This window comes from Mixophyes fleayi, chromosome 2 (genome assembly GCF_038048845.1).
Source record: "Mixophyes fleayi isolate aMixFle1 chromosome 2, aMixFle1.hap1, whole genome shotgun sequence".
NCBI lineage: Eukaryota > Metazoa > Chordata > Amphibia > Anura > Limnodynastidae > Mixophyes > Mixophyes fleayi.
The window spans coordinates 375,974,292-375,999,270 of record NC_134403.1 but is presented as its reverse complement, the minus strand read 5'-3'; the positions used below and the strand labels follow the sequence as shown (position 1 = coordinate 375,999,270).

Below are 24,979 nucleotides of genomic sequence, written 5' to 3'. Positions count from 1 at the left end.
GAGTGGAGGGTGAACAGTGTTCCCTGATCTAAAATACACTCATACACTGCTCCCTCTGTTCTCTCATCACACTCTGCTCCCTCTGTTCTCACCTCACACTCGGCTCCCTCTGTTCTCTCCTCACACTCTGCTCCCTCTGTTCTCTTGTTACACTCTGCTCCCTCTGTTCTCTGCTCACACTCTGCTCCCTCTGTTCTCTCCTCACACTCTGCTCCCTCTGTTCTCTCCTCACACTCTGCTCCCTCTGTTCTCTCCTCACACTCTGCTCCATCTGTTCTCTCATCACACTCTGCTCCCTCTGTTCTCTCCTCACACTCTGCTCCCTCTGTTCTCTCCTCACACTCTGCTCCCTCTGTTCTCACCTCACACTCGGCTCCCTCTGTTCTCTCCTCACACTCTGCTCCCTCTGTTCTCTTGTTACACTCTGCTCCCTCTGTTCTCTCATCACACTCTGCTCCCTCTGTTCTCTCCTCACACTCTGCTCCCTCTGTTCTCTCCTCACACTCTGCTCCCTCTGTTCTCTCCTCACACTCTGCTCCATCTGTTCTCTCATCACACTCTGCTCCCTCTGTTCTCTCCTCACACTCTGCTCCCTCTGTTCTCTCCTTACACTCTGCTCCTTCTGTTCTCTCCTCACACTCTGCTCCCTCTGTTCTCTCCACACACTCTGCTCCCTCTGTTCTCTCCACACACTCTGCTCCCTCTGTTCTCTCCTTACACTCTGCTCCCTCTGTTCTCTCCTCACACTCTGCTCCTTCTGTTCTCTTGTCACACTCTGCTCCTTCTGTTCTCTTGTCACACTCTGCTCCCTCTGTTCTCTCCTCACACTCTGCTCTGTCCTCACACTCTGCTCCCTCTGTTCTCTCCTCACACTCGACTCCCTCTGTTCTCTCATCACACTCTGTTCCCTCTGTTCTCTCCTCACACTCTGCTCCCTCTGTTCTCTCCTCACACTCTGCTCCCTCTGTTCTCTCATCACACTCTGCTCCCTCTGTTCTCTCCTCACACTCTGCTCCCTCTGTTCTCTCCTCACACTCTGCTCCCTCTGTTCTCTCCTCACACTCGACTCCATCTGTTCTCTCCTCACACTCTGCTCCCTCTGTTCTCTCCTCACACTCTGCTCCCTCTGTTCTCTCCTCACACTCGACTCCCTCTGTTCTCTCATCACACTCTCAGCCCTCTGTTCTCTCCTCACACTCGACTCCATCTGTTCTCTCCTCACACTCTGCTCCCTCTATTCTCTCCTCACACTCTGCTCCCTCTGTTCTCTCCTCACACTCGACTCCATCTGTTCTCTCCTCACACTCTGCTCCCTCTGTTCTCTCCTCACACTCTGCTCCTTCTGTTCTCTCCTCACACTCGACTCCCTCTGTTCTCTCATCACACTCTCAGCCCTCTGTTCTCTCCTCACACTCGACTCCATCTGTTCTCTCCTCACACTCTGCTCCCTCTGTTCTCTCCTCACACTCTGCTCCCTCTGTTCTCTCATCACACTCTGCTCCCTCTGTTCTCTCCTCACACTCTGTTCCCTCTGTTCTCTCCTCACACTCTGCTCCCTCTGTTCTCTCATCACACTCTGCTCCCTCTGTTCTCTCCTCACACTCTGCTCCCTCTGTTCTCTCCTCACACTCTGCTCCCTCTGTTCTCTCATCACACTCTGCTCCCTCTGTTCTCTCCTCACACTCTGCTCCCTCTGTTCTCTCCTCACACTCTGCTCCCTCTGTTCTCTCGTCACACTCTGCTCCCTCTGTTTTCTCCTCACACTCTGCTCCCTCTGTTCTCTCTTCACACTCTGCTCCTTCTGTTCTGTGCTCACACTCTGCTCCCTCTGTTCTCTCCTCACACTCTACTCCCTCTGTTCTCTCCTCACACTCTGCTCCCTCTGTTCTCTCCTCACACTCTGCTCCCTCTGTTCTCTCCTCACACTCTGCTCCCTCTGTTCTCTCCTCACACTCTGCTCCCTCTTCCTTCCATACACATTTTGTCACATTTTTTTTCCTGCTCTCTCTCAATTAGCTCCAGTCTCAGACCCTGTCCTGAATGTATCTTGTCTCCAAAATGGCAGCGCTGTGATCTCCTGCTGGGTGCTGAGTGGGACAAGGCCCTTGTTTTCCTTGACAGTGAATGGAGGGTTAAAGGTTGTTAATTCTAGTTCCTCATGGGCTGGCTTGAATTACACAGAGTCATCAGGAGGCCCCTGGAATGTTTCCTGTTCTGTGAGAAACCAGTTGAGGGAATCTGTGACTGGTCCTTCTTACCATACCTGCCCTGCTGGTGAGTGTGTGCATTCTGCATGTATAGGGGAGAGTAGTGTCTGTAGAAATGGCATAGACTGACATCAGAATACATGTATCTCTCACTGGCCGCCATTTTATCTTAACTCTGCACTGGTCCCTGCAGTGCTTAGTCATTTTCACATACACCAAATCTATCTGCTAATGAAAAGCGTAAACAAAATAGCAGACATCTAGCCCCATACCTGATAAGTCAATTTCTACATCATCTCTGGCATCTTAAATCTCCCAGTCAGAGGTGGAGCCAGGAAGAAGTGAGGGAAGCTCCCTTAGCATTCTCACCATTATTGCTGATACAATTAAGGTGCTCAGTGATTGATCCCCCTGGCCTTGTCATAAAGCTGAAACTAGCTCCACTTCCTCACTGTGAAATGATATTGGAGAGGTGGGGAAGCCTATGCACATCAGCCAGCAGGAACTAGGCACTGTATGGCAAAACTGGGCCAACAACGATTTGAAAATTTATGGCCACTCTGGGCAAGCATGGACTCCATAATATTTAGCCACAGTGGGCTACCAGGCAATGACTCTGTATTGTACACTGATCTCCTGCACTGTGTGTGATGGTGTGTGCATGTCACGGAATTGCAGAGATGGACGCTAACCGGTATTGGCGCAACTGAACAGGGAGGCACGGAGTCTAACGTACCCCCAGTATTCACCAGGGATCCCCGCAAAGGGGTTTGGGCTTAGCTGCAGAGGGTACACAGGTCACGGTTCTCAAAGACAGTCACCGGTGTAGCGACAGTAGTAGACAGGCGTAGTCAGGCAATCCAGGTCAGAGCCAACCGAGCGGTGCAGTACAGAGGGAGGATCCAGAGAGAAGTCAGGTCAAGCCAAATAGTCAAACCAGCCGGGCAGCGAGGTACCAAAACGAAACACAGGAGAATAGTCACAGGAAGCCGAGTCAGAACCGAATAACACACTGGATAATTCGTTCAGGGAACGATGGAGAAGGAATAAAGCAATACTCTGGCACTAGACATGTGTCAGAGGATGCTTTATATACCCTAAGGTGCCTCCTGATTGGGTTAGGGAGATTTTGGCGGTAAGACATGCTGGCCGCAGACAGGTGAGCAGAGATAGCGTCCCACTGCTAGGCAACAGGACATGGTTGCTGAGAAGGTGCAGGCGTCCGTCTCCTGCACCAAGTGTCAGTGCGGAGATGGCGCCTGACAGTGCATCAGTGTATGCTTTTTTTAGTGTCTCTATGCCACATATACTATTGGCATGGGTGTCTACTCATTTAATATTTAAATATTGTGTCTGAGTTTTTTTATTGTTTTAATTTTTATATAGGAAATATTAAAAATGATTACACACCAGAGATCCATGACCACATTTTCATACAGATCTAATATCCATATAATATACAGTAACTAAGCAGTGGAATTTCCATAGACCTTTGTCACTGCCTGACATCCCTATGGTGGCTATTTTAGGACAAACCTCATCCATTACAGAGAGTACGTCTATAAGGTTCCAGGACCACTTGAAGGTTAAGAGACAGTTTAATAGAATGAGGGTGATTGGTCCAGTGAGAAGTTGTAGTACAAGAGAAGACTTGTAACCAGAAATGTAACAGATGATGGAAAGTCACTGTTTAAGGTGTGGTTGGTCCATTCTGTCAGTATCCAGTTAACCTACTAATATGTTTTTGGACTGTGGGAGCAAATCAGAGGAGAAGATCCAAACTCCACATAGATATATATGTATATACATTTATAGTCCCATCTCCAGCATGCAGGGAGTATCCAGTCCCGATATTGTAACGATCATCTTCTGGTGGACCAACATTTACAAGTAAGTTTAGCTGACCTTGTTGTACATCAGTTTCTGTTACCGTGAACTTCTAAACCCCGTCAGATTACACGGGTATTCAATTCACTTGAGGTAACTGCTGGACTTTAATGGAGTGAAAGCAACTTACAATTAGAGAATTTGCATTGATTGATTTCAAGTTGTGACAAAAGGGGGATTGGGGCCCCCCTGTTAGCTAATGTATATGTAATGATGGTCATAAGCCAAAAAGGGGTTTGCTAGTATGGCAGAAATCCCCACCTAAATTTCAAATTTTAAGGTGGTCAATGTCTGTTTCTCAGGTGCCGTCCCTGTGCTCTCCCGTCCGCTCAGAAATGGACACCAAGCAACCACACACATCAGACCTGGCCGGCCGGTAGCTCCTTCTGCTAGTTAAGGAGACGCTATTTGGCACCCGGCTGCTGACTTCACTCCCGCCGGTAATCAATTTCCTTCCTCATTCTCTATTTAAAGTAGGGTGCCAGAGCATTAGGTCCCCTAGTTCCAGGCGCTTATGTGTTTCCACATTGTTCAATCTGACTCCACTCCTGACTCGGCTCTCCCTGACACTTCTTTTGGATGCTCCCTTAGGCTCTGTAAGACTCTTCTGGTGTTTGACTTCGGCTTGACGGACAAATCCGTTGGATCCTCCCTGTGTAATGCGCTGTCCGCACGGTTTGATCTCGCTTCTCAGACTATCCAATTTCTTCAGTCTACCTCCTCGCTAAATGCCCTCCTGGAGAAACGCGACCTGCGTATCACTCGCAGCTAAAACCAAACTTCCTTGCGGGGTCCCTGGGGAAGACCAGAGGCGCGTTAGACTCCTTGCCTCCAGACAGGGTTGCACCAATGTCAGCAGATAGGTTCTGGTTCCTGACACTATTCCTGGTACAGGGATAAATTTATGGAGAAGACTGTCAGCGGTGTTCTGAGGAAAAGTCAATGTTTACTAGTATAAATAGGCATTTGAAAATCATCTCCTTAGAGATTAAATCCAAATTTGAATTGGGTTAGAGGAGAAGGATATATTGAGAACAGGAGGGCACCCATCACTAATCTCTGGGGCTCACTAACTGAACGAGGTAATGGAGAAGAATTTATATCAGAATAAATATAGAATATATACTCAGTGACTCCTTTATTAGGTACATCTTTCTGACTGTATGCTCTGTTTCATGCACCTGCTTCCTATAGTACCAATGGACATCCACTGGGAAACAGTACTGTATAAAACATTTTTAAACAGAATTTTCCTGTCCAGATGATTTCATAAACTAATATTTTGAGTATAGAAGACACAGAGAAAAATGGTGTATGAGTCTCTCAAAATGCAGTCAATATAGCCTAAATGGCCAAAAAATACCACAAATTAATTTCATGCTTCACTGATCTATAATGTTGTTTTTTTTACAGGGGGATCCTGTCTAGCTAGATTGCTTCATATCTTTGTACTTAGACACATGTAAATGGGAGTGCAGTAATGTAGTACACCGAGCAGTGTATAGAGCATTGTGAGTGTAGTAGTGTAATATACAGAGCAGTGTAGAGAGCATTGTGAGTATAGTAGTGTAACATGCAGAGACGAGAGGTCTATATATAACCTAGGGCATTCCCACGCTGTGAGTGAGTAAGCCCCTAGGTTATAAATAGACCTCGCATCTTTCACATTTTCATTGTGCGATGGTTGCTTCTGCATACAGAACCTAGTTTTCGTTGTTTAGATGGTTTGTTTTTTTGTCAAGCATGTTCCTGTGGATTATTTGGATTATTTGGATTGATTCAAGCAAGAAAAAAGATTTTTTTGCTACACCTGTGGAATATTTTTTTATGGACAACTACAGGACCTTGGATGTGTTTGGTGTTATTTTAAACAAGCCTAGTGGATTAAAAGCATACGACATTTAGATCATACAGAAGAAGAACACAAATGTTGATATTTCAGGTTTTTTTGAGGGGGGTGTTTAAATAAAATTTTATGGTTGAAACGAGGTGTGTTGCTTTTTTTAAATTTTGCCACCATTAAGATTTGTTGTCTCTCAACGAGGTCAATTAAGTTCATACATTTGCCTTGGGTCTCCCCTTCTTCAGAACTATTTATTTATTTATTTTTTCTATTCTTCAGGATGGAAGATAGACTAACAAAAGATTTTGGTTAGTCTTTATTTGAAATAAAATAATACAACAAACTGTGTCTGTGATTTTTATTATCAGGTACATTTGTTGAATTATATTACTCAGTGGTGAGTCCTGGTTGCTCCACAAGATCTTGCATGTCCTAATAATCACTGGTACCTGTGGGCATGCTGTGAATTGCCACAACAGTACTTAATGATTCTAACACCCACCAACCAAGAGTGTCAGTATAAGCCCCAGTGTTATTTAATTGGGGGCAAGTTGGCTCAGGGAAGCTGTGCAATTTATTTTCTGCCCTATGACAGTCCCCCCCCCCCTTCCCCCCGTGTTGACAGGGGTGGGGCTGGTATCATATTATGACAATCTGACACTGCAAGTCTTCCTGTTATAGCCACCAGAGTGCTGGCTTATCCTGATGCCGGTTAGCGCTTTTGCAGAAGGACCTCACGCTTGTTGACCCCTTGCTTTAGCATTAGTCAGTTTAGGCTACAAGACTGATGATGGTTATTTATTTAAGTGGAGCGGGGACAGGGCATGTTATATTTATTTATTACATGGTTAAAACACCAGTCATCTCTATCAAGTTGATAATGGTGGATGTCGTATCTTTACTCTTTGCTCCTTTGTATTGTAATGTAGCCGTAATACTTACACTGTAGTTTGTGTTGCACCTCAAAACTTTAAGACTTAAGATAGGTGCAACTCAAAATACACGTTAGGCTGCAATCTTGCAGCAACGAGTTTATCATTGCATTCAGCCCAGAAAATTGTGGACTGCTCTAAATTAGGACCTGTTGGCTCATTCAAAGTAAATTGTTTAACCATAAGCAAACAGGTTTTGAATCTCCTGAAAATGCAACTGTATCACCACAAGGTGCATTATCCACCCCCCTCGCTCCCAATTACTGGTAGCACTTACTGTGGTCAGATATCCCCTCACTGGCTGCAGGAAACCATTGTGGGGGATGGAGGGAGAGGCACCAAGGGGGAGGTTGTAAGGTTCAGTATTAAGGTTGGGGCTTCAGGAGCTATCGCTGCCGATGTCTAGGTCTTTAGGGCGACACATGTAGTGGAATCATCCAACCTCTGATCACTTTAGGATCACACCCTTCACTCATTTAAACCTTTTCCATTTCTCATTAATTACGCTTGGTCTAGCCTCATTGAGACTGTCATTATTACATCTGGCTTCTGTGTGTCTAAGCTTGTTATTATATTGGTAAGCTTAGAAATGCCAGTTGAGGGTTCAAAATGTTTAATATTATAAATCTAGGGACAAGACCCCTGTGCTTCAATATAAAATCTGGGGAATTTACTAAAACATAGACACATGATGTCACAAAACAGCCAATACACTGTGGGATTGCACCTTTGTAGTTTGAAATAACCCTTATCATATACTTCATATCATTATATTGGCACATATGTATGTATTCTATAATGCTTCATCTTCATATCAACATGAAACGTATAGCTGGGCAATGTTATACAAAGGGCATTGTTATACAGAGGGCATTGTTATACAGAGGGAAATGTTATACAAAGGGTATTGTTATACAGAGGGCATTGTTATACAGAGGGAAATGTTATACAGAGGGCAATGTTATACAGAGGGTATTGTTATACAGAGGACAATGTTATACAGAGGACATTGTTATACAGAGGGTATTGTTACACAGAGGACAATGTACAGCTGAATTACTATTCTGTAATGCCCATTTAAGAGACTATCATGTGAGACTTTGGAGTAGATTTATCAAACCTTCTAAAAATGGAAAAGTGTAGATGTTGCCCATAGCAACCAGTGACATTCTAGCTAACATGTTCTAGAATGTACTATATAAAAGATGCCTAGAACCTGATTGGATGCTACGGGCAATGCCCCCACTTTTCCATTTTAGAAGGTTTGATAAATTTACCCCTATATGTGGCAGTAAACAATGATTTGTTATAATAAAGGTACGGGGGATAAAAGAGGGAGAACTGTGATCACTGACACATCTGTTCCACCTCCCTGAGTGTCCTCGGGGCAGTAAGACTGATAGGAGACACATCTGTTCCACCTCCCTGAGTGTCCTCGGGGCAGTAAGACTGATAGGAGACACATCTGTTCCACCTCCCTGAGTGTCCTCGGAGCAGTAAGACTGATAGGAGACACATCTGTTCCACCTCCCTGAGTGTCCTCGGGGCAGTAAGACTGATAGGTGACACATCTGTTCCACCTCCCTGAGTGTCCTCGGGGCAGTAAGACTGATAGGTGACACATCTGCTCCACCTCCCTGAGTGTCCTCGGGGCAGTAAGACTGATAGGAGATGAATCTGTTCCACCTCCCTGAGTGTCCTCGGGGCAGTAAGACTGATAGGAGACACATCTGTTCCACCTCCCTGAGTGTCCTCGGAGCAGTAAGACTGATAGGAGACACATCTGTTCCACCTCCCTGAGTGTCCTCGGGGCAGTAAGACTGATAGGTGACACATCTGTTCCACCTCCCTGAGTGTCCTCGGGGCAGTAAGACTGATAGGTGACATATCTGCTCCACCTCCCTGAGTGTCCTCGGGGCAGTAAGACTGATAGGTGACACATCTGTTCCACCTCCCTGACTGTCCTCGGGGCAGTAAGACTGATAGGAGATGAATCTGTTCCACCTCCCTGAGTGTCCTCGGGGCAGTAAGACTGATAGGAGACACATCTGTTCCACCTCCCTGAGTGTCCTCGGAGCAGTAAGACTGATAGGAGACACATCTGTTCCACCTCCCTGAGTGTCCTCGGGGCAGTAAGACTGATAGGTGACACATCTGTTCCACCTCCCTGAGTGTCCTCGGGGCAGTAAGACTGATAGGTGACACATCTGTTCCACCTCCCTGAGTGTCCTCGGGGCAGTAAGACTGATAGGTGACACATCTGCTCCACCTCCCTGAGTGTCCTCGGGGCAGTAAGACTGATAGGTGACACATCTGTTCCACCTCCCTGAGTGTCCTCGGGGCAGTAAGACTGATAGGTGACACATCTGTTCCACCTCCCTGAGTGTCCTCGGGGCAGTAAGACTGATAGGTGACACATCTGTTCCACCTCCCTGAGTGTCCTCGGAGCAGTAAGACTGATAGGAGACACATCTGTTCCACCTCCCTGAGTGTCCTCGGGGCAGTAAGACTGATAGGAGACACATCTGGTCCACCTCCCTGAGTGTCCTCGGGGCAGTAAGACTGATAGGAGATGAATCTGTTCCACCTCCCTGAGTGTCCTCGGAGCAGTAAGACTGATAGGTGACACATCTGTTCCACCTCCCTGAGTGTCCTCGGGGCAGTAAGACTGATAGGAGATGAATCTGTTCCACCTCCCTGAGTGTCCTCGGGGCAGTAAGACTGATAGGAGACACATCTGTTCCACCTCCCTGAGTGTCCTCGGAGCAGTAAGACTGATAGGAGACACATCTGTTCCACCTCCCTGAGTGTCCTCGGGGCAGTAAGACTGATAGGTGACACATCTGTTCCACCTCCCTGAGTGTCCTCGGGGCAGTAAGACTGATAGGTGACACATCTGTTCCACCTCCCTGAGTGTCCTCGGTGCAGTAAGACTGATAGGTGACACATCTGCTCCACCTCCCTGAGTGTCCTCGGGGCAGTAAGACTGATAGGTGACACATCTGTTCCACCTCCCTGAGTGTCCTCGGGGCAGTAAGACTGATAGGTGACACATCTGTTCCACCTCCCTGAGTGTCCTCGGGGCAGTAAGACTGATAGGTGACACATCTGTTCCACCTCCCTGAGTGTCCTCGGAGCAGTAAGACTGATAGGAGACACATCTGTTCCACCTCCCTGAGTGTCCTCGGGGCAGTAAGACTGATAGGAGACACATCTGGTCCACCTCCCTGAGTGTCCTCGGGGCAGTAAGACTGATAGGTGACACATCTGTTCCACCTCCCTGAGTGTCCTCGGAGCAGTAAGACTGATAGGAGACACATCTGTTCCACCTCCCTGATGTCCTCGGGGCAGTAAGACTGATAGGTGACACATCTGTTCCACCTCCCTGAGTGTCCTCGGGGCAGTAAGACTGATAGGTGACACATCTGTTCCACCTCCCTGAGTGTCCTCGGGGCAGTAAGACTGATAGGTAACACATCTGTTCCACCTCCCTGATGTCCTCGGGGCAGTAAGACTGATAGGTGACACATCTGTTCCACCTCCCTGAGTGTCCTCGGGGCAGTAAGACTGATAGGTGACACATCTCTTCCACCTCCCTGAGTGTCCTCGGGGCAGTAAGACTGATAGGAGACACATCTGTTCCACCTCCTTGAACGTCCTCGGGGCAGTAAGACTGATAGGTGACACATCTGTTCCACCTCCCTGAGTGTCCTCGGGGCAGTAAGACTGATAGGTGACACATCTGTTCCACCTCCCTGAGTGTCCTCGGGGCAGTAAGACTGATAGGTGACACATCTGTTCCACCTCCCTGAGTGTCCTCGGGGCAGTAAGACTGATAGGTGACACATCTGTTCCACCTCCCTGAGTGTCCTCGGGGCAGTAAGACTGATAGGTGACACATCTGTTCCACCTCCCTGAGTGTCCTCGGGGCAGTAAGACTGATAGGTGACACATCTGTTCCACCTCCCTGAGTGTCCTCGGGCCAGTAAGACTGATAGGAGACACATCTGTTCCACCTTCCTGAGTGTCCTCGGGGCAGTAAGACTGATAGGTGACACATCTGTTCCACCTCCCTGAGTGTCCTCGGGGCAGTAAGACTGATAGGTGACACATCTGTTCCACCTCCCTGAGTGTCCTCGGGGCAGTAAGACTGATAGGTGACACATCTGTTCCACCTCCCTGAGTGTCCTCGGGGCAGTAAGACTGATAGGTGACACATCTGTTCCACCTCTGTGAGTGTCCTCGGTGCAGTAAGACTGATAGGTGACACATCTGTTCCACCTCCCTGACTGTCCTCGGGGCAGTAAGACTGATAGGTGACACATCTGTTCCAGCTCCCTGAGTGTCCTCGGGGCAGTAAGACTGATAGGTGACACATCTGTTCCACCTCCCTGAGTGTCCTCGGGGCAGTAAGACTGATAGGTGACACATCTGTTCCACCTCCCTGAGTGTCCTCGGGGCAGTAAGACTGATAGGTGACACATCTGTTCCACCTCCCTGAGTGTCCTCGCGGCAGTAAGACTGATAGGTGACACATCTGTTCCACCTCCCTGAGTGTCCTCGGAGCAGTAAGACTGATAGGAGACACATCTGTTCCACCTCCCTGATGTCCTCGGGGCAGTAAGACTGATAGGTGACACATCTGTTCCACCTCCCTGAGTGTCCTCGGGGCAGTAAGACTGATAGGTGACACATCTGTTCCACCTCCCTGAGTGTCCTCGGGGCAGTAAGACTGATAGGTGACACATCTATTCCACCTCCCTGAGTGTCCTCGGGGCAGTAAGACTGATAGGAGACACATCTGTTCCACCTCCCTGAACGTCCTCGGGGCAGTAAGACTGATAGGTGACACATCTGTTCCACCTCCCTGAGTGTCCTCGGGGCAGTAAGACTGATAGGAGACACATCTGGTCCACCTCCCTGAGTGTCCTTGGGGCAGTAAGACTGATAGGTGACACATCTGTTCCACCTCCCTGAGTGTCCTCGGAGCAGTAAGACTGATAGGAGACACATCTGTTCCACCTCCCTGATGTCCTCGGGGCAGTAAGACTGATAGGTGACACATCTGTTCCACCTCCCTGAGTGTCCTCGGGCCAGTAAGACTGATAGGAGACACATCTGTTCCACCTTCCTGAGTGTCCTCGGGGCAGTAAGACTGATAGGTGACACATCTGTTCCACCTCCCTGAGTGTCCTCGGGGCAGTAAGACTGATAGGTGACACATCTGTTCCACCTCCCTGAGTGTCCTCGGGGCAGTAAGACTGATAGGTGACACATCTGTTCCACCTCCCTGAGTGTCCTCGGGGCAGTAAGAATGATAGGTGACACATCTGCTCCACCTCCCTGAGTGTCCTCGGGGCAGTAAGACTGATAGGTGACACATCTGTTCCACCTCCCTGAGTGTCCTCGGGGCAGTAAGACTGATAGGTGACACATCTGTTCCACCTCCCTGAGTGTCCTCGGGGCAGTAAGACTGATAGGTGACACATCTGTTCCACCTCCCTGAGTGTCCTCGGAGCAGTAAGACTGATAGGAGACACATCTGTTCCACCTCCCTGAGTGTCCTCGGGGCAGTAAGACTGATAGGAGACACATCTGGTCCACCTCCCTGAGTGTCCTTGGGGCAGTAAGACTGATAGGTGACACATCTGTTCCACCTCCCTGAGTGTCCTCGGAGCAGTAAGACTGATAGGAGACACATCTGTTCCACCTCCCTGATGTCCTCGGGGCAGTAAGACTGATAGGTGACACATCTGTTCCACCTCCCTGAGTGTCCTCGGGGCAGTAAGACTGATAGGTGACACATCTGTTCCACCTCCCTGAGTGTCCTCGGGGCAGTAAGACTGATAGGTGACACATCTGTTCCACCTCCCTGAGTGTCCTCGGGGCAGTAAGACTGATAGGTGACACATCTATTCCACCTCCCTGAGTGTCCTCGGGGCAGTAAGACTGATAGGAGACACATCTGTTCCACCTCCCTGAGTGTCCTCGGGGCAGTAAGACTGATAGGTGACACATCTGTTCCACCTCCCTGAGTGTCCTCGGGGCAGTAAGACTGATAGGTGACACATCTGTTCCACCTCCCTGAACGTCCTCAGGGCAGTAAGACTGATAGGAGACACATCTGTTCCACCTCCCTGAGTGTCCTCAGGGCAGTAAGACTGATAGGTGACACATCTGTTCCACCTCCCTGAGTGTCCTCGGGGCATTAAGACTGATAGGAGACACATCTGTTCCACCTCCCTGAGTGTCCTCGGGGCAGTAAGACTGATAGGTGACACATCTGCTCCACCTCCCTGAGTGTCCTCGGGGCAGTAAGACTGATAGGTGACACATCTGTTCCACCTCCCTGAGTGTCCTCGGGGCAGAAAGACTGATAGGTGACACATCTGTTCCACCTCCCTGAGTGTCCTCGGGGCAGTAAGACTGATAGGTGACACATCTGTTCCACCTCCCTGAGTGTCCTCGGGGCAGTAAGACTGATAGGTGACACATCTGTTCCACCTCCCTGAGTGTCCTCGGGGCAGTAAGACTGATAGGTGACACATCTGTTCCACCTCCCTGAGTGTCCTCGGGGCAGTAAGACTGATAGGTGACACATCTGTTCCACCTCCCTGAACGTCCTCAGGGCAGTAAGACTGATAGGTGACACATCTGCTCCACCTCCCTGAGTGTCCTCGGAGCAGTAAGACTGATAGGTGACACATCTGTTCCACCTCCCTGAGTGTCCTCGGAGCAGTAAGACTGATAGGAGACACATCTGTTCCACCTCCCTGATGTCCTCGGGGCAGTAAGACTGATAGGTGACACATCTGTTCCACCTCCCTGAGTGTCCTCGGGGCAGTAAGACTGATAGGTGACACATCTGTTCCACCTCCCTGAGTGTCCTCGGGGCAGTAAGACTGATAGGTGACACATCTGTTCCACCTCCCTGATGTCCTCGGGGCAGTAAGACTGATAGGTGACACATCTGTTCCACCTCCCTGAGTGTCCTCGGGGCAGTAAGACTGATAGGTGACACATCTATTCCACCTCCCTGAGTGTCCTCGGGGCAGTAAGACTGATAGGAGACACATCTGTTCCACCTCCCTGAACGTTCTCGGGGCAGTAAGAATGATAGGTGACACATCTGTTCCACCTCCCTGAGTGTCCTCGGGGCAGTAAGACTGATAGGTGACACATCTGTTCCACCTCCCTGAGTGTCCTCGGGGCAGTAAGACTGATAGGAGACACATCTGTTCCACCTCCCTGAGTGTCATCGGGGCAGTAAGACTGATAGGAGACACATCTGTTCCACCTCCCTGAGTGTCCTCGGGGCAGTAAGACTGATAGGAGACACATCTGTTCCACCTCCCTGAACGTCCTCAGGGCAGTAAGACTGATAGGTGACACATCTGTTCCACCTCCCTGAGTGTCCTTGGGGCAGTAAAACTGATAGGTAACACATCTGTTCCACCTCCCTGAGTGTCCTCGGGGCAGTAAGACTGATTGACACATCTGTTCCACCTCCCTGAGTGTCCTCTGGGCAGTAAGACTGATAGGTGACACATCTGCTCCACCTCCCTGAGTGTCCTCGGGGCAGTAAGACTGATAGGTGACACATCTGCTCCACCTCCCTGAGTGTCCTCGGGGCAGTAAGACTGATAGGTGACACATCTGCTCCAACTCCCTGAGTGTCCTCGGGGCAGTAAGACTGATAGGTGACACATCTGTTCCACCTCCCTGAGTGTCCTCGGGGCAGTAAGCCTGATAGGCTGTACCATGTCCTAACTGGATCATGGGACGTTCTATGTTCATGTAATGGAATCTGACATATAAATACTGTGATGGACTGTGGACATCCCGACATAGCATGACAGTGGCCGTGGCCTTTCCTGGACCTATAACTTGTGGCCCGTGGCTCGTGGTGATGAGATACATAAAGGAAATTATTTTACTTATCTTCGCATTAGATCTTTTTAAATGATTGTCTCTATGGAATGAAGACTAATTTTCTATTTCCAGTACATCTTCTTTACATGTGACCATGTACAACTGGTCCTTGTGCTTTGAACGACTTCTCCTCATTCATCTCTTATTTTAATGTGTTTCAGGAGCCAGTTGTCTCAGCTGTCTGGAGAAGTCAGTAATGTGGGGTACAGTGGTACTGATTGTGACGACAACCCCCCTCATCATTGCCTCAGTTTACACTGTGTACAGCACAAAGCAGAGTCCCTGAGCATGTAAGTCATATCAACCACTGAGTATTTCAGCAAATTTGCTGCTCCGATACGAATGTTTATACAAAGGAATAACAGTGGGGGCACATGAAAGGTTTTATAATGGAAGTGGTTAGAGAGGAATAAATATAAAACCAAACCCTACAATAAACACCGGTACGTAGAATATGGCACCTTCTTTGGAATACAAGTGTTTGTTTGCAGGTGTAAAATCTAAGAAACAAACACAACTGACAAAGAGGTGCCAAAGATAGTGTAACAACATATTAATTATTAAACACTCAATTATATAGTAGGGTAAAGAAAACTGTGCACACTCAAAAATATATTAAATGTGCTTATCTGTACTCAAAGTCATCAGCACCAGGGTGGATATCACATGTCAACAACATTACATCGGGAGATGTAACAAAAATAATATATATTGTAGAATGATAGAAGTATTACTGAAAATACCAAAGTATTGTTGTAATGATTTATTTTTCCTCCAAGACTCAAACATCTCATTTATTCTTATCTGTCCACAGAACTTTCTATTGGACTTTTGGATCCTTTGGACAGTGTTAGGCAAACTTGTATTGAGCTTTGTTGCTTACTAGCTACAGCGGCTTCCTCCTTTCTATCCTCCTCTACATGACAGCGTTATCCTGAGCACAGACCTTAGATACTACAGGAGACGTCTGCAGATTGTTAGATGTTACCCTGAAGCTCTTTGTAATGCCCTGAGGAGGTATAGTCCTAGATCTTGGAGTAGCGTTCGTTGGATGAGCACTACTGAGAATATCAATGGTGTTCAGTCCATTTACCTGATGTGATCTGTCTGATTGTGACTGGATGGAGGACAAGGTCGTCAGTAACGGCTTTATACCCATCTCTATCCCCAAGGACATGACAACTCTGGTCTTCAGAAATCTCTTATGGCTGAGACATGAGACAATCCGAGTCATTGATAATTCCGTAATAAAACAGTTGCTCTGTCAATATGATGAATGCTTCAAAAATATATAAACTTGAATTATATTTATTCACAATCATATACTTTATAGTCTTGCTGTTTTTTAAGATTATTTATACTTATAAGGCTGTTTATGATTTTTATATACACAATTCATCTGATTAAATGTTATTGACGGGAAGTTTAAATTCTTTTTCCAACAAAGACAGTGAATATTGCTTCAAGGTGATCAATAAAGACATGAAAAGTAGAAATGTTCTGTGTTATTTGTCTCCTCTGGCCTTAGATCACATCTCAGGTCATATTAATGCAGGAATACAGAACGTTTTACAGTGTTTGCAGCCTCTCTCACCAATATACATTGCAAGAAGGTAAATCCAAGAGTTTTATTTTTTCAGTTATTAATAATAATCATTGTAACTGTGCTCTCACCTATCATTATGTCCAGGGCCGCCGAGAGGGGGGGGGGAGCGGGTACTAATTACCCGGGCCCGGGTATGTCAGGGGGCCCGGCCCGGGCCCTTGCGCTGCTGCTTTTTTTTTAAAAACTTTTTTTTTCTTTTTTTCCTTTCTTTTTTTTTTTGCAGGGGGGGGGCTCGGTCGTTGGTGGGGGGAGCAGGCTAGTTTAAAAAAAACAAAAAACATACTCACCTGATCGCGGAGCCGGCATCCCTCCTCTCTGCTGCTCTGTGCTCCATTCAGACTGTCTGAATGCCGGTTGTGATGTCATCATGTCATGCCCAGCATTCAGTCAGTCTGAAGCAATGGAGCACAGAGCAGCAGAGAAGACCAATAAAGGAGAAAAGGTAAGTGCAGGGAGGGAAACGAGGGGGGGCACGGAGGAGTTAAAAAACGGGGAGGCAGCATGACAGGGGTTAAAAAACGAGGGGGGGGCATAGAGGGGTTAAAAATGGGGGGGGGACAGCATGACAGAAGTTAAAAAATGAGGGAGGGGCAGCATGACAGGGGTTAAAAATCGAGGAGGGGCATAGAGGGGTTAAAAACGAGGGGGGGGGTAAAAAATGAGGGAGGGGGCAGCATGACAGGGGTTAAAAAATGAGGGGGGGCACAGAGGGGTTAAAAAACGGGCCAGCATGGCACAGTGGGGTTAAAAAACAGGGGTCAGCATGGCACAGTGGGGTTAAAAAATGGTGGGCAGCATGGCACAGTTGGGTTAAAAAGGGGGGAGGCATGGTACAGTGGGATTGAAAAAGGGGGGGAGCAGCACAGTATAGTGTGATTAAGGGGAGCCAGATGAAGGGGGCAAAAGCAGCATGGAGGGCGCAGTGTGATCATAAGGCATGGCGATGATGAAGGGGCATATTATTGTAATATTGGAGCTGGAGGAAGGCCTAAATATTAATCGTGGATGGTATTGATTTAACGCCAGGGTTGTTTGGAATTATCTAAATGTAGCTATTTTTTTACAAATAGGGCCCCCAGAATTCCAGGATCCAGACAAGCCGCAACTAGAGAAACCTGCAGCAACAGGTGGTGAAAGTGAGAAGAACAGGTAGGAGAGAGCAGGACAGTGTGTGAAATGTTGTGATTCTAATAGGGACAATGTCAATTTTTGGTGAGTGTTGTGCCCAATATAAGGTGGAGGCCAAGACTGAACTCTTTGTGTTCACACTGCATTCTTTCTATACTACACTTTGGTGCTAGATGTCCTGAAAGCCAGGAGTGCTTGGACATATGTGACGCTCGTGCGAATTGAGAGCCGAGTGATTTTGATGTGTTAGCCACGCCCCAATGGCGAATTTGCCACGCCCCCAAATCCACGACCTCAACCCTTAAGGCAGCGCAATTTTTTTTACCATGCTCAGCTATGAGGGGGGCCCCATTAATTTGTTGTACCGGGGCCCTGAATTCCTCTTGGCAGCCCTGATTATGTCACAACTAGCTAAAAACCCGTCAAAATGTCAGCAAAGAATAAGAGTAAGATCATGTTGGACCCTTCTGTAGTAGCTGTTAAATTCCGCGCATCATTTATCCCAGGAATGTGGAAACAGCTCCCGGCTCAAAAAAAAAAAGAACTTAACACGATTCCTATTTCACAAATATTTCTTTATAATCCACAGTTTTTGTGTAAATCTTCTCAGAGTCTTTTACCAATCTCCCCTGTTCTATGCCACCAATAATTTTTATTTTCACATCGGCAGATCACCATACTCTGCTGTCCTTTCATTAAGTGCTCAATAACAGGGGCAGATCTTACTGCATCTAATGTGACTTTCCCCTGGTGGCAGCATTGTTTGAATAGTTTGTCAGATGTCTGCTCAGCCACAAAATGCTTAGATTGGCAAAACTCACAAATACTATTCATGGGACCACAGTTATGTGCATTAATATTTATTTCATCAAAGTTACCGATGTGAAGAATTGTGTATCACCTTGTTTACTGACTTTGTGGTCATTGACGTGATATCACCTCTGTCCTGTTCACTCTTCGATTGTTTTCTCTGTGACGGGCAGTTTGCGGAGGAGTCAGATTTACACGGCGATGACGATCACGTTCTCTTTGGTCATCAGTCACAGTTTGTCGTCGGGCTTTATCCCGCTCCGCCCTCCATCTTTTTGCCGCTTCTTGCTGTGCAGTTACCCCCACAGCAGACATTTGCCTTTTATGTGGCATCGCAGTTACACCTTAAAGCTTAAATTAATTAGTATATTGCTACTAATTTAACACTAAGTGCAAATAAAACAAACGGATAGAAAATTGAGTAAATTTGGAATAGCAAATGTCGTTATAAATGGTAATTGGCTACAAAAAACCTAAATAACCCAAAGAAAATAAGCCCAAGAAATGCAAAAAATCAAGTCAGTAGGAGTAGTCTAGTACACAAGAGTCATTTGTAGGTTATCTATGGAGAGTACTTACCCTAATGTATTATAACAAGTGTCCTGCGCCATTTATTTATGACTTATGTTTAGCGTCCTTTGCGTAGTACTGTGTATTTCTTCCAATGATCTAATTGCTGTGATTGCACAAGGTTCATCCTTTTCATCAGGCTCAACACAAAGCTTGAACTCCTATGTTGGTGGGGAACAGCCTGTAAATGGCCACTGTTCTACTGTCACCATTTATATGTAAGTGCTATTCTAATTGTTAATAGATTCTGTAATAAACTGATGGATCTATGTGCGGTTTCCTCATCATTTACTGCACCTTCCACATCTATATTGACTGTACGTCTTCCACCGGCGCAGTGACTGCGGTGGACCAGTGATCTGACTCCTCCTTACTGGAGCTGCAGCTCTATATATTTGGAATATTATTGTCCTGATTGGCATCTACTATTGTGAGAATAACTGGACTTTCTGCTTTTCATATAATATTTTATAAATGGTAAACTAGAATAAATCCTTCTCCAGATATTCTGCATGTTCATAAATTAAATACTTTTTAGAGGAAACAGTAAATAAGACTTAATCTTCCAAATAAGGCCTTAAATATACATTATCCTCTTTTTTAAAGAGCCACTTGCCGTTTAGCTGTATTCATCACTAACTTTTCCTAAAAACTCAGAAGCCAAAACTGACCCCAGCAGCTTTATACTCCTGTCACCCTCGGCTCTCAACTGCAAATATATCCCTAATGTAAGACACTGTCATCCAAACTCATTTCTAATATAAGACCCCATTATCTTAACAACATCTCAGTTATCAGATTCCATATTACAGCTTATTCTATAATATCAGACTATGTAACCACAACCCCATGTATGATATCTGGCTCCATCACAACAATTACATGTTTAACATCAAACCCGTCCTCACAGTTCTGTCTCTGTTACTAGATTACATCACTCAATCCTAATCTCTAATATCAGACTCTATTTTACAACTTCATCTCTGATACTAGAATCATCAATCACATCCTAATCTGATACCCGGTGATTACAATCACTGACACCATCATCACAACCTCATCTCTGATATCAGACTCCATCATCCTACCATCATCATAACCTCAGGGGTTACATCCGTCTCCATCATCACAACCTCATCTCTTATATCAGACTCCATCATCCCACCATCATCATAACCTCAGGGGTTACATCAGTCTCCATCATCACAACCTCATCTCTGATATCAGACTCCATCATCCCACCCTCATCATAACCTCAGGGGTTACATCTGGCTCCATCATCACAACCTCATCTCTGATATCAGACTCCATCATCCCACCATCATCATAACCTCAGGTGTTACATCCGTCTCCATCATCACAGCCTCATCTCTGATATCATACTCCATCATCCCACCATCATCATAACCTCAGGGGTTACATTAGTCTCCATCATCACAGCCTCATCTCTGATATCAGACTCCATCATCCCACCATCATCATAACCTCAGGGGTTACATCAGTCTCCATCATCACAGCCTCATCTCTGATATCAGACTCCATCATCCCACCATCATCATAACCTCAGGGGTTACATCAGTCTCCATCATCACAGCCTCATCTCTGATATCAGACTCCATCATCCCACCATCATCATAACCTCAGGGGTTACATCAGTCTCCATCATCACAGCCTCATCTCTGATATCAGACTCCATCATCCCACCATCATCATAACCTCAGGGGTTACATCAGTCTCCATCATCACAACCTCATCTCTGATATCAGACTCCATCATCCCACCATCATCATAACCTCAGGGGTTACATCCGTCTCCATCATCACAGCCCCATTTCTGATATTAAACTCTATCATCACAATTTAATCTGTGAAATCAGACCTCAATATCATAGTTGTATCTGTGATAACAACCAAATCATCCAACCCTATCTCTATTATCAGACACATTCAACTCAGTTTTGTCTCTAATATCAGCTCCTGTCAAAACAATTTTGTCTCTGAAATTATAAACCTAATCTAATATCTGATACCCCATAACCACAATATTATCTCTGATATCAGACTCCATCATCTAAACCTAATCCTTAATATCAGACAACATCATGTGTCTCTGATGTCAGACCCCATCAAACCATGATCCCTTTATCCAGACTCCATGCTCATAGTGATATCTCTAATATCAGACACCATCTATGTTTTCAAACCTCATTTTCACAGCCTCATCTGTGATATCAGACTTCATAATAGATTAATTAGACAGTACTAGAGGAAGGAAATGATGGTACATAAACCAAGTGGACCTTTCATTGAGCATATAGATATATATGTTTTATTTACAATGGACCAGCAGATAATATGGTTTTGCTGATTAACCACGTCCAGTGTTCCTGCTACATGGAAGATATTGAGCCTGATGCAGAATCAGCTGCAAAATGGGCGCAATTTACACCAATATAAGTCACACAGCAAGCGTGAGTCTTCATACAGGGATAAATGCATGTGCACGAGTAAAGCATGAAGATACCCTATTATCTGTTTCATCATGCTGTGTATACATCAGTCATCATCATCGTCTTAATTTTAAATGTTTGTCCTTTTTAAAAAAACATAACAATAAAAAAAACAGCCTACCCCCCCCCCCCCCCCAAAACATATGGCCAGCACCAAAGCTCGTCGCTTAGGTTCATAAAGGCAGCAGCTTGTCATTTTGCTGTGCCCAATAATCAGTAGACCGGCCTGTTAGGGAATTCAAGGGAAGAACTTTTTATATTTATTCATTTATTTATTTATTTTAACCCTTTCTAATAGACAAGATTACTCAAACAGCATGTGGTTTGACCTATCTCGCTTGTCCAATGGACCCAAATTGATATGTTTACCTCACTACTAGCCAGTGGGCTGAAATAAAAATTGAGCAGTAGAAATATTAACTGTGGCCCTGAGAGTCTGAGACTGACACAGTTATTCTGATCAGCAACTTGCGAGTATGACAAACATCTCTTTTTAAGTTTGTGAAAGAGAATTACTAAAGACAAATGACAGAGTAATTGTCACACAGTGATCAATAGGTGTCTTAGAGTTACCATCACAAGTAGAAATATTAATTGGGGTTCAGCAAATCAAGATCAAACACATTGTATGGGTGTCAGCTGCTATAATCTACAGCTATGCTGCCGCTGTACCTATGACATAACAATGCCACCCATGAGTCACTAAAATGTAAACCATGTTGTTACTGATTGATATATGGAAAGACAAAGGAACTTGGGTTGTATCTATGGACCTTATCAAAGGTAGGACATCATTGGGACCTGACCTTTCATGATGTTTCTTTTGTTGAGCAACTGATAAAAACAATTTTGCACAGAGGACCTGATAAATATAATCAGATTCCTGGACTAGCATGTACGTAGCAGATATTATACATGACAATGAAACATCAATGTAGACTTTTCAGAAGAACGGAATTGTTTTTATCAATGTACCCTGATGAGACTTATAAAGTACAATCATTTCTCTCAAACTTTGTTTGCTCATTTATACAGAGAGAGTGGAGCAATAACCAAAATATAGATCAGATCACTAAATGCAAAGGAAAAATTATATATCTTTTTGTTTCAACCACTGTCACCCTAAAATATCTTTAACACCCCTGCACCCATCGTCTACCAGCCAATCATGGGCAAAATAAATGAGCAAATCTTACGGCAGCTAACCCAGGAGACGTCACAATGTGTTATTTATCTACATAAGCAGATGAGGCAGCTGCAGAGTATATACTGCAGCCATAGGGTCCAGCCAAGAAATGGAAAATCTGTACTGTCTGAGACTGGCGGTAATGAAGATCCCTGAGCGTTGAATAATATAGATCTGTGTTCAGGACTCAGTCTCATACTCTGATTATCAGACATGTAATACATTCTACTGGGAGCTGCCTCCTTTAGGATCCCAGAACAATTGTGCACCTGGGGTCCCAGAAGAAGGTTAAGATGATGCTAAAACATGATCAGTACAACTGGAATAGTCCACAGATAGTTTAATGTCCTAGTATATGTTAATATGTTTCCATGTGGAGACTACATGTGATTTATGGCATCTAGAGAAAGTCCTATGACTGAATTTATCCCTAAATTGGACATTTGTCTCCAATCCTAAGTGTTCATATGGTTCAGATGTGGAAGGACGGTTGATTTCACCAATGGTTTATGCTACCAGAAAAGGTGCAATAAGACCAAATCAGAATAATACACTATGAAGAGAAGTCCAGTTGACTGTTCTGACTGACGGCCACCCAGGCTCGTCCCTGTGTCTGTAACGCTCCACAGACGTCTGCTATTGTCAGACTCTATCTTGTGTCCGAACTGGAGCTTTTAACATATTGAATAAAATAAACACACTCAAAAAAAGAAAGAGAAACAATATTGGGAGAAAAGGTCAATCTATATGGACAATTCTCTGCAATCATATTCTATGTTTTATGATTAACAATCCCAGTTCTGTGTCCTGGATTCTAGAGAGTGTTGGATTGGAAACAGGTAATTTATTCAATTTTACAGACACATTGTTGAGATTGTATAGCATAAATTTTAGTGGTTCTACCGCGCTCTATAGGTCTGCAGCCTAAATCTATACTTACAAAAACAAATAGGACAATATAAAGTGAAGTATAGGTAAAGGCGATGATCCTCTCACAAAATCAATATTTTTAACATTTTAAAATTAGAAAAATTTCCCAATCATGACATAAAGATAATGCCCCACTTCTGACATCAGACTTAAATCTACAACAGGATCAAAAAAATATTGAAAGCACATATATATGCTGTATACTTATTTATATCTATAGATGTTATCTGTCTACACTTCATATATGTGTCACGAGCCGCAGCCACTCACTCTATTCTGTCAGGTTGTGTCCTGGGCGTCACCATGACAACGTCACTTCCCCTTCCGTCCTGGCCGTCGTCTAGGCAGTCAGTGCCGCGTCCCGGCCGTCATCTAGGCAGTCAGTGCCGCGTCCCGTCATTAAGTTGCAGCCAGATGCGTGCACAAAATAGATTAAGTAATTATTAGCACTCTCTGGGGGCATAATTACAGGGGTAGTGCCCTTGTTTCCTGATTGGTCACTTATGCCATTTAAGGCAAGGAATGCTTAGCCTCCCTGCCACTTATGGCATTTCTCTGAGGTTGCTGACCTACTGCTGCGTTTGTGTCTCATGTGGATTCCTTGCTGGTTGATACCTGTTGTGACCCATGGCTTTGTTTTTAGGATTCTGCTTGTGCTCAGATTGCTCTGACCTCTAATTGTATTTCGGATAATCCTGCTCGCTGCCAGCCCTGACTTTCAGCCTGTTTTCGACCACACTCTCTGCCACGGACCCCTGACCTCGGCTTACATCTGACGATCCGCTATCATCCTGTCTACTCCTCCTATTTCCAGCTGCGCTACGGCCGCCAAGGAAACATTTTACTACACTAGAGTTTAAGTCCTGGGGGCATCCAAGCACCTACGAGCACCTAAAACTCTACGTGAAAGGCGGCTGCTAAAGATGAAGACCTCTACACCATCTGTTCTAAAAGTTTGTCCTGGTATCTGTTGGCCCTAACAATATGTTATCAGATAATAGATTTACTCTCTTCCAATGTACTGTTCTTGATTGCTTAATTCCAAAGTCTCCCAGAATATGAAAGAGAACAAACACAAAAGAAAAAACAATGGTCCAGTACATCCAATGTAGATCACTTTGTCCAATACACTCGAATATACACATACGTGGATCCAAGGACGAAATCCCACACCACTGTTTTCCAATACAAAAGTGAGGTTAAAATGTAAAATGAACCTCAACCTCAGGATGTGATAGAAGGGTTCAGAGTTCCAAAATCAGCTAAAAAATAAGCGGTTTCCTATATATATATTAAAAGAGCCCCTTATGTGATTACACTGACATTAATGTGCCTTGAAAAGAATATATCCAATTCATCAGAGGACTCAGGATATCTCTTCCACCAGTAACACTTCAAATTTATGTGAGTATATAAATGAAAAAATATAAATGGATATA

At 45.5% G+C, this 24,979-nt stretch overlaps 1 protein-coding gene across 4 annotated transcripts in view; it reads left to right on the top strand.

Moving 5' to 3' along the window:
- LOC142139687 (uncharacterized) overlaps positions 1–16,502 on the top strand; it is a 92,606-nt gene extending 76,104 nt beyond the window's left edge. For 2 of the 4 annotated variants that reach the window (XM_075197517.1, XM_075197515.1), the window contains 2 exons: positions 14,963–15,091; positions 15,616–16,501. In XM_075197517.1, the coding sequence (XP_075053618.1) occupies positions 14,963–15,087 (125 nt within the window). In that variant the 3' untranslated portion in view covers positions 15,088–15,091; positions 15,616–16,501. Of the gene's footprint in view, positions 1–2,016; positions 2,275–14,962; positions 15,092–15,615 lie in introns of all 4 variants that reach the window. The other 2 variants (XM_075197514.1, XM_075197513.1) reach the window with 2 other exon arrangements.
- The last annotated feature ends 8,477 nt before the right edge of the window (positions 16,503–24,979 follow it).